Consider the following 10789-nt stretch of genomic DNA (forward strand, 5'->3'; position numbering starts at 1 on the left):
CATTAGAAGTGAACAGAAGTTCATGAGAAAATTACCGAGAATTCCGAAGATAAATGCTCAGAAGAGGTAGTTCACAAGCCCCAAACATAGGTGAGTGTTGAACCTCGCTGGTGACCACAGACTCAAAGCTGACACATGGAGGCAATTAAATCATCATTGAAAATAAATACAGAGTTCTCACAGGGGTGTGCTAGACACCCACTGGGGTGAGAAACAAACCCCTGCTTCATCTGTGAGAGAACATTCCAGAACCACACCTCTGCTTCAGCACCACTTGCTCTTCACTCAGGAGCCAGCCCAGAATGCCTCCCAACTTCCCCAGCATTCAGATAATGCCAGAAATCTCAGAATTAGCGTGACCTCCTGGGAAGAACTCACGTCAACGCTTTCTTCCATGTGGCCACTAGGAAGGTATGTGAGGCACAGCGGCCAACTGAAAATGGTTGTGCTTAGAAGTTAAATTTGATTTTCTAAGGTAGGATATGAAGGTCCACATCCATAGATGGTAATGAACCCCAGGCCAGAATTACCAGGGAGGCTGTAACGAGTTCTCCCCTGGCGTGGCGTGGGGCTGGTGCTTGCTGGGTCCTGGTTGCTTGATTTCCATATCTTTTCGCATTGTCTGACCCTTTCCGAACATTGTGGGGTGGCCATGCAGGTACCCATGTGCGTACAGAGAAAGGGCACTCGCACTTACTTTTCTTCTTTGATGGAAGGGAAGCGGATGTGATTGTAATGGCTTAAATGTTTATAGGCTTTCTTCAGAATTTGGTCGATGTCTTCTGGCAAATTTCCTTTATCTAGTTTCCTAGAATTGATGTAAACGCTAAATTACCAAGTCATCCTGTCATATTTGTTAAGGATTATTCTTGAGGAAACGCTTAAATCAATGAACCCATACTTCTAAGAGTAGGGAGGTCTTAGAACATCCCCTCTCTTCTCTTTATGCCTTTACTCATACCTCCTTATGTCTTCTCTTCACAGGCAGTATTCCTTCTTTCATATCACTGCAGGGAAACTCCAGGAAAGTGTGCGGGGGCGTGTGCGGAGCCGGGGCTGTACCTAGGATCCCTTGCCTGGCACACTTTGGCCCTTATCCCTATAACCCTCTAGGCTCTGAGACCAGAAGTCTCTCAGTGTCTCCGCATTATTGTCAGGAGGTTAAAAAAACAAACAAACAAAAAACAAAAACAAAAACAAAAAACCCCTTTGAAACAAGCAGTCCCCCTCAGCCTCAACCTTGCTTACCTCAGGACCAAACACACTGTAATCGTCACCTTGGCCTTGATTACTCTATGGTCTCCTCATGGTCTACCTCAAGACTCATCAGGCATGACTTCCTTTACTTGCTGGGACTCTTGACTATTCTGCTGGTGGCTTACCTGCACCCTGCTTCTCAGGAGTGGGGTGTGCCAAGTGGGGGTTACTTCAGTTCCTCTCCACAAAACCCTAGTACGACCTTCTCTGGGGAAGCTCCCACAGCCATTAGCCCTAGAACTTCCCTCCCTGACTGAGGGCATCCCAGGGGGAGGGGCCAGCATCCTGATCCCAGCCTGAGAAGGCAGCCTTCTGGAAACCACTTACGCTTTCAGCAAATTGATGTGGTAAGTGATGGAGAGGTTGGTAGAGTGTTTCTTTTCTTCTCTCAGCTGGTGATCATCCATTAGTTCATTACGAACCTGACAGGAAATGCAATAGAATGTTATTTTGCATTCAAACAAGAACTTAGAGACTCACTCAGATTTTGTGTCTAGATATTATTTTATTGCTCCTGTAAAGCTAATATTTGTAACGAAGACAAATTCTCACTAATTAAGTTTTATACGTTTTTGTATACAACAAGCTGATTCTTATACGTCAAAATTAACAGGTTGTAGACACTTGGGACACAATGCTGTAATAATTACTTGTAGCTTTACAAATTTTCTGTTAATCTTTTAAAAGTTGATGCTTCTACAAGAAATATTTAAGCAGCAGTAATGAAAGGACTTTGCTTTTTCACATAGGATGAACTGCTCGTTTTTTTCATTATTTGTTTCTTTTGTTCACATATGTGTATGTTTCTATATTCCTCAATAAGTGGGCTTATTGAGGTTTTGTGCCCAGTTGTTTTTTTTTTGTTTTTGTTTTTGTTTTTGTTTTTGTTTTTCCGACACAGCGTTTCTCTGTGGATCCTTGGCTGTTCTGGACTCACTTTGTAGACCAAGCTGGCCTCGAACTCACAGTGATCCTCCTCTCAAGTGCTGGGATAAAAGACATGCGCCACCACGTCCAGCTGGGCAATGGCTTTTAATGCTAGCTATTGCCTCTCCTTTTAAAGGGTCCACTTACCATGACAGAGAACATTTGCCGGTACTTGTGCGGCACGTGGGTTTTGATGAACGGTGCTGCTGTCAAGCAGAACTTGGCAGCCTCCTCCTTTTTTCCGGCTTGCAGGTAACATTCAAGAAGTTCCCTGGACAACAGAAAATGGCAGACATTAGCCTTCTTACAGCTGACTTCTGTTGCAAATCTCTAGTAATGGGCCCTCAGGCTTTTGCACAGATGTGTTTTTACAGACTTTCAAATGCTTCCTGGGGAAGATCTTGACCCTCCCCAGGATCAAAGGCTCAATGCAAAGCCAGCGGGTGTGGAAGCGACTCCTGCCGACAGCACACAAACAATTGGATTTTTAATTATCAAGAACATTTTCAGTACCCTATGAGCATATACAGGGGGAGGTAATCCCCCTCAGGAACAGTCATAGGGTAGGGGAATAATGGGAAAATGGGAGGGAGGGAAGAATGGGAGGATACAAGGGATAGGATAAACATTGAGATGTAACAAGAATTAATAAAAAAAAAAAAAAAAAAAAAAGAACATTTTCAGATGACACTTTGAAGTAGACATCTCATTTGCATCCACTTTCTCTTAGTGGTTCCCCAAATGGCCACAGGCAAGTACCCCAGGCTTGCAGACTGTGGTCTGGGCTTGAGCTGACTGACATCTTTGGTGCTAGGATCCATGTTGTCAAAATCCACCTGGTTCCTTGCTTGTAGCAAGATCTTCACAAAACCTGTAGAAGACCATCTCTTGGTCTAGCTGGTACAGCGACGAGGCACTGTAGAGGAGGAGTAACCTCGGAGCTCCCGTGCACAGGCACCTGGGAACCCAGATGTGATGCTCATAGCTATTCACCAAAGTGCCTACTAAAACCAAAACCAAAACAAAAACTGCAACAACAAAACCCACTGCACTAAGGTTTTAAAAGCATGGGCCTGGACTAAGGACTAGTGATTGTGTGTGTATATGTGCGTGTATGTATTTGCTTTGAGTCTTGATGTGTCTCTAAGGCCTGTTGCAATGTCCATAGATTTCTAGAAAGAACTTTCTAAGAAGTAAGAAACCCATCCCCTACCTTCAGAGACAAAGAGAAGTCTGTGTGGCCTGAGTCATAATAAGGGACTCACTCAGGGATGTCAGGGCCACCACCCCCACTCACATCATCAGCTCTGCCTGCCACTCCTTGTCCTCCTCTTCTGTCTGGTTTAACACACTGACGATTTGGGAGAGGCTAGGGATCACGAGGTGATGATAGCCAGGCTTGAGGAATGGCCGCACCATGTTCCAGTACAGGACAGAAGCATTGAACACCAAGAAGTAGTACCTGGAAATGGAGTGGAAGACAGGATGTTAGAAGCTCAGGGCTGGGGGATCCAGGGCCCATTCAGGGGGGAAGTGCATGTGGGTCCCATCACCGTCAGATGCAGGCACCTCACTTGAAGTACTTCCCTTCGGCCTGCATCAGCACCAAGAATGCAGAGCCACCCCTGATGGCCCTTTTCCACATGAGCAGCGGCTGTCTCGCTCACAGTGGTGGCGGCAGGGTACCTGTCTGGACTAGGTTTAGTCACTCCACAAAGTAACCACCCCCTATGAAAATACAGTCCTAAGAAAGGAAGGCAAGAACACAGAAGGCTTACTGGAAGAGGCAGCATTCTACTGGGACCTGGAAGAAGTCCAAGAATCAGCCAGGAGCTGAGTGGACAAAAGATGGTTTGTCAGGTGAGTGTGTTGCAGGTGGAAGTGGGGAAAGCTGGTAGGACCAACTCTATGTCTGATCACAAACTCCTGAGGAGGGTGCTGAAAGTATAGGAAGAGGTACCTCCCAGGCATCTCCCTCTGAGTGGCAGGGCATCACCTGAGGGAGTCATATAGGGGACTTTCTTACTGTAAAGCCACTTTCTGGAGTGGGAAGACCTAACATCCTATCACTGGTTGGTTGGCCATTGGACAGGCCATTGCTACTCGTTATCCAGGAAGGGGGAAGGGAAACCAAGTGGCTAACAGCCACATCACCTAGTCTGAGTCGCTTGCTTGTCTTGTCTTTAATTATCTCCCAGAACTTTGCTGTGGAGCCTGGCCAGGAACTAGAAGGTTCTATTTGGAAACATTCACAGTGCTAAGATCTCTGGTGCAATACTGACTCCTGACCCCTGGAAGTAAGGTCTATGGGGCTGGACCCTGGACTCTTGCACCTATGCATTGTGTGAACTGAAAAGGCCATCAACAGATGAGCAGTGGACAGGACAAACCAATGCCCCCCCTTATGTTGTGTCTCACTGAATGTGTGCCAATGCCAGTGTATGCCAATTTAACTGTTCCAGTAATTGAATTTAGGTTTGAGTAAGGAAAAAAAAAAAAAAAAAAAAAAAAGGCAGCCACCAACTGGAAAGCTGTGCTAGAGTTTCACTGAGTCACAGCTGCAGACAGGAAGCCTTGGTACAGGGGCAGAGGAGGACCACAAAGGAATCAGAGAGTATACCCTTCACCCTTTGGAGATACCCCAAAATCCAGGAACAAGGAGTTCTGGGGGACAGGTTGGGAAGGAGGCCACAGAGAAAGCACTCCAACAGCCATCTACAAATCCGCAACGGCCCCTGAGCACAAGAGAGGATGCTGCTCCTGGGAAGTCTGCATGTGCATGGCTGATTCTCCCAAGTAGTAAGACAAGCCTATGTCGTAACTCCACAAAACAGAAAGGAGAAGGGATGGGTGACAGCATAAACGAACAGCATCACTTGGTGTTTTGGGCTCCTGAGACTTATGCAATCAAGTAGGAGCAGACAGTTCAGCATGCCCACCTCGGCTCTCCTTTTGCGAAGTTTATAGCCTTCATGTACTGAGTCACACAATTTTCAAATTCCTCCTAAAACAGCACACAGAATGCGCAGGTAAGCCAAACATTTACCACCCGAACATCCATCACCACTCCTGTTACCCAATGCAAATTGGTTGGCACCCCAACTTATACACAGTCGGGGTACAGCAGAGACTTGAGAAACCACAGCTGGCTGTGTCCATGGGTTCCAGACTCTCCCAGCCCCCCAGGGCTCTGCCCAGGTCAGGGAAGGCTGGGGGTGTGGGGTGGGGTGGCAGAGAAAGGAGAAAGGCCACTGCACTGCTGCAGAGGCGGAAAGTCAGAGGGACTCAAGTCAGGCACCTGACAAGACTTGAGTGGATAGAGAAGTGAAATCAATCACTGTAACTGTTTTTGCGTCTCTGTGAATGAGAGTCTGACTCCTTCACTCCGTTTGAGAACTGCCTTGAGGCGGCTTCTGGAGGTGGGGTGATAGGGAGGAGGGGTGTTCTCACCAGGTTTTCATGTGAACGTGGTGCACAAAGCTGGGCCCTGCACAAGTGTGCTCGGCCCAGAAACTGAGTGATTGGCCCCTTCACTTTGAAGTACATCTGGATGCAATCCTCACTCATCTCAGGCTCTCCCATCTGTAGGAGATTGAAGGCAGGAAAAAATAAGGAAGACGCCCAGGAAGAAGAAGCTTCAGCTCGGTCATTTCCATACCCACGACACTCATCAGTGTTTCACCCACCCTCCATTTTGCCGTTTACACCCAAAGATGTGAAGGTGCCAGTAAACAGCCAGGCCGGGCCCCCCACCTTGAGTGCTTCCTCTGCACACAGCACGAACAGGTCCGGGCTGAAGCTCTCTGTGGGGTCGAGCTCCGACTTTCCGAGGTTTGCTGACTTGATCAGTTCATAAGCTCGTCGCAGGGCAGCGCCATCTATCGGGCAGAAGATAAGCAGAGGGGGCCCAGCACAGGAGTGTTAGAGAGAAAAGAGTCCCGGGGAGAGTCTCCCTCTGGCTCCAGCTCGGGAACAAGGGTCTGAATTCCTGGCCTGGGCTGCCTACACTCTGCACTCAACAATTAGCTAGGGTCAACAACTGTAAATACCGTGTCACATCACGGGAGGCCCTCTGTGCCACTCTACTGGGGTCAAGAAATTCCCATCAGCAGAGCTAGGGTGAGACACCCACCTTGTTGGTTCTGGGCACGGGCCAGTTCCTGCGTGATGACCAGGTCCATGGCGCTGAGGCCGATAGCCTGACAAGCCGCTCAGCTGCTGGACCAGTAGCGGTTGCCTAGAGACGAACCCAGACCAAGGACGCGGGAGCTCGGGGCGGGCACACTTGAGGAGTCCGTGACGCCAGGAGGAGGAAGGGGAAGGGGGGGGGGAAGTAGGCAAGAGGGGGGCGGGGCGGGAATGGCGGGCACCAGGTGAGCCAGGTCAAGGGTGTTGAATTGGCATCCACACCGAACTTTCCTTGCCAGGCTACGCTCACCTCCCATTCATCCACCCATCCTCCAGTGTTTTGCTCTGCTGCGTCAGAGAAAAGACCAGAGAGCTCCACAAAAACCACCCTGCTCCTGGTGAACGCGGGTTGGATGGATACCCGCAAAGATCTAACAGAGGATGTCCAGAGGAGCAGGAAGGAGGGCTGGATAGGGAGGTTACCAGCCTGGGAAAGAGTTCCCCTTTCTATCTTCAGGTGCCACCTGACGCAGGTGTACATGTGACATTATCTAAAGGATCTGTGGAGTGAAGACTGGGCAGATCCGCCTGTTGGCCACTGTCTGGATCGGAAGTGTTGAATTGGAGCAATCTTGGGGTCAGGAGGATGGGGCGGGGGGGTGGGGGGGGGGAGAGATGCCTTCCATGCTATAGGGCCCTTGGGCGAGGACCACTCTCGCAGAGGACTCCCACTAAGACACAGTAGTCTTGGAGGTCCGAGCTGAGGCAGAGCTCCGGGCTGCAGATGCGAGGCAGAAGCCGGGAAACAATGGTGAGTGGGCTGCAATGGAGACCTCTGGAGCAGCAGGTGACCAGGCGCACAGACAAAGACAAGGCTGGCTCTAGAAACCTGAACGAGCGTTTAAAGAGGAGATCAAAACAACTGTACACAAGAGCGAAGGAAAAAAAGAAGCCGCAGTCCCCAAGGCCACGCCCCCAGCGACCTACTTCTAGCCAGACACCACCTCCTAAAGAATACAGAACAGCTCAAAATAGTGCCACCTGCTGGGGCGATGAGTCAGCGCCCGAGCGTTTGAGACCTTAGCAGGCACAAACAGAAAAACCACAAAAGGAGAAACAGAAAAAAATCTTTCCTCAGAAGTAAAGCCTTCTGATCTTTGAAAGAGGCTATTAGGAATATGAAAAGTTAGACAGAAAGCTTCCCAATAAAATATCTGATACGAGACCTGTGTCCAGATTATATAATAGTTCAACAGATAAATCACAGACAAGTTTAGAAGACGCCAAAGACTTGGATGGACAGTTAACGTGAGACACGGAGCACAGACTGAGTGCTGACGTTGTCAGCAATCAGAGAAATAACGCCAAGAAATGCCTCCCACGTTCACACCCACAGTGCAGCTAAAGTCAAGAAGCCTGATGATAGGGAAGCCTATTAAGGACAAACAGCTGCACATGATGACACACAGCTGGTGGGGATGTAAACTGACAATCACTGGAAAGCCGGAAGCTCTAAGTAAACTGAGGCATGTAATTGTCCCATGCCCCAGAAATTCTCCTCCTACCTAGGTGCTTACTCCAAGGATTGAATGAGCTACCCTTTGAAGTCCTGCAGAGAGTGTTCGTGGCTGCTTTGTTCATCATGGCCCAAGGCTAGAAATGACCCAGATAGCCAACAAAGACCTTGATAAAGATGGTCAGTCGTACAATGGGCTGTTGGTGAGCAATGGAGAACGAAGCTTGGCAGACAACAGCCCATAATGAATTCTGGCGAATGTGTGTGTGTAGGTGTGTGTAGGTGAGCCATGAAGGTTTCCCACTGAGAGGCTGGGTGTTACATTCAGACCTACTGTCGGCTCTGTCTTTGGCTTGGGTAGTGGACACAGGTAGAACATCTCACCAGGCCTTTTAGCTGGGGGTATCTAGGTTTATATCCATTTTTCTTTCTTTTTTTTTTTTCTTTTTCTTTCTTTCTTCTTCTTCTTCTTTTTTTTTTTTTTTTTTGGTTTTTTTTTTTTTTTTTTTTTTTTTGGTTTTTTCGAGACAGGGTTTCTCTGTGTAGCCTTGGCCATCCTTCCACGATGAAAAAACCCCACAAAATCCCAGAGTTCCAGTAAGGAACCCCCATCTGGAAGGAGGTGCAGTGGGGCTGGGGCTCGCCCTGGGCCCTGGGCAGGTCAAGGGCTGAGATTCTACCACAGGGGTTTTGCACTGGGCAGCTGAGGCATCTTTGAGGTACTTCCTTATTTTCCAGAACGTAAGGGTGCTGAGGGTGAGAACTGTTGGGGGTGGCCATGGAAGAGTGGGGGACACACACATGGGGGCTTACCAGGGGTCACGGGTCCAGCTACTGCCTTGTATCATGGGATTTTGTTTTTCGTATGGCCATCCAGAGAAGAGATCAGAATTCGATACCGCGGTGTGGGTTCTATTGACCACGGGGTCTCCTTCACAACTCCATGAGATTGGAAAATCCCATGGACCACCTGTGTGTGGGTATATAAAAAAGTTGGGTATACCTGATTTAATTTTGGAACCTAAATGTCATATTTTTTTCCAAAGGTCCCAGAGCCGTATTCCACCCTGGAAGTAGAAGCCTTAAATCTCTCTGAGTTATGCAGCTCTCCGTTCTGAAAACCACGCTGATGTGGGTCTTTGTTTATTCGTAAAGATTCTCTGTAGTGTGTATACATCAGTAAATATAAGATATTTACTTCCACCAAGGAAGCATCACTCAAACATTATGTAGTAAGGCCTCGGTTTCCAAATACAAACACATTAAATATTAAAACTCATTTTTTTTTCTGGTTACATAGTAGCTATAAATATGAAGAACGTGACACGAAATATTTTTTCTTGCTAGATACGTTTCATTTCACCAAGACCACTCCCATCAGCCCCTGACTCCAAGAGTGTGAGATTGTGTGGCTCTTTATGTCATCCTTGAAACTCACTTCCCATTCTTGATGATGCTGCCCATTGTCCTTTGTCTGCAGAAGTGCTGGAGACAGCACAGGGGCTCCCTGGCTGACACTAATGGCAGAGATCCTGGTACCCAGCTCTTGTGAGGTGGAGCCACCTGAGACTGGAGCTTGCTGGCTTTTGTTCAAGTTGCTCCTCGTACTCCTCTCTGGCTCTCAGATGCCCAGATGCTACTGGTACCTACCCACAGCAGGAAGTCCTTAGCATCCTTCCAGGCAGCACTGAGCTCAGTATCTAACAGGAAGATAGTCACCAGCCTTTCTGATGTGAAATGTGAGTTTTCCTCTACCAAGAGGACATTCCCACTCTCTCGGGACACAGCTGGGGGTCCCATAAACTAACTCACTTTGGGCAGTATTGTGTCAGCAGGGGGCCCGCAGACCATGGCAGTCCCCCAAGGTGCTGCGCTTTAAGCACCAGTTACAAGATGTGGGACCCGAGAGTTTCTGTACATCCATCCAATGTGGTTATTGCTCCCTGACTCCTTAGAGGCTCAGTATTTTGCCAGAGCTCAATAAGTTCAAGGAAACAGATACAAAGACTCCCCTTCACATGCCAGCCGGTGGGCACAACTCTAAAAGGTGGACACCCAAAATGCACCTGGAGTCCTGCCTATATAAGAAAGGGCAGAAGGGACACTGGCCACTCTCAAAAGAATGTGGTGCCACTGTCACCTAAGGGGTTTCCAAAGTTGGAGAGGATGGATCTACATTAACAAGTTGCTCCCCTAGGGGGGGCACAAAGATGGCACCCCGATCTAAAGCATTGGCTCTTTTCCTCTTCACACAGCCCATCCAAACTGCCTAACCCAGCTCACCACCTCTTGTACACATCACTGTTGGTGTGCTGGAGTGTATCTCCGGCTGGCTGTCCCTGGGAGAAATCAGTTGGCTGTTGGCCTGTCTCCTCTTACACCAGGAAGGAACAGCTGCAAAGTGGGGAGTGTGCCTTCTATTCATACCACAGTCAGCAGCCTGCTCTAGTTTTTCATGGCTATGGATTCACTTTGAGAACCATTGAGTCTGCTTTGATGATGATGTGAGAATTCAAATATGGAGTATGGGCAGCACATTGGGCTGAATGACCACAAGTGGGGTCAGCCTGATCAGATTCATCAGGAGGTGTGGAGGCAGGACCCGTGGCCTCCATCAGAGGAGGTCCTATGGAGGTCATAATGGACATGGAGGGGATGCCCAGGCAGTCAGTGGGATCTTCAAATCTTCTCCTGAGTGTGTACACATGTTTATATGCATGTGTGAATTGAAGGTGTGTGTGAGAGTGTGGGAACATGACTGAGTTATGCATGTGTATGTACATGATTATGTTAATGTGTGTGACTATAGATGTGTGAATTGTATAAGCGTATGAATGTTGAGCAAGTGATGTGTATGAACATAAAATGTGAATGTATACAGTGTGCAATATAAGTGTTCATGAGTGTGATTATGAGATGAGATGCCAGCTGGTGGGCACACATGCATATAACTTTCTGCTG

At 48.2% G+C, this 10789-nt stretch overlaps 1 protein-coding gene across 1 annotated transcript in view; it reads right to left on the reverse strand.

Annotated features, from left to right (window-relative positions):
• The window catches only part of Cfap46 (cilia and flagella associated protein 46), an 84886-nt gene extending 78440 nt beyond the window's left edge, over positions 1-6446 (reverse strand). The window contains exons 1-8 of the mRNA XM_051145550.1: positions 6317-6446; positions 5938-6062; positions 5635-5766; positions 5124-5188; positions 3482-3646; positions 2332-2455; positions 1585-1679; positions 698-808 (exon numbers count right to left, since the gene is read on the reverse strand). Of these exons, the coding sequence (XP_051001507.1) occupies positions 698-808; positions 1585-1679; positions 2332-2455; positions 3482-3646; positions 5124-5188; positions 5635-5766; positions 5938-6062; positions 6317-6365 (866 nt within the window). The 5' untranslated portion in view covers positions 6366-6446. The remainder of the gene's footprint in view (positions 1-697; positions 809-1584; positions 1680-2331; positions 2456-3481; positions 3647-5123; positions 5189-5634; positions 5767-5937; positions 6063-6316) is intronic.
• Positions 6447-10789: the final 4343 nt, after the last annotated feature.

This window comes from Acomys russatus, chromosome 5, assembly GCF_903995435.1.
Source record: "Acomys russatus chromosome 5, mAcoRus1.1, whole genome shotgun sequence".
NCBI lineage: Eukaryota > Metazoa > Chordata > Mammalia > Rodentia > Muridae > Acomys > Acomys russatus.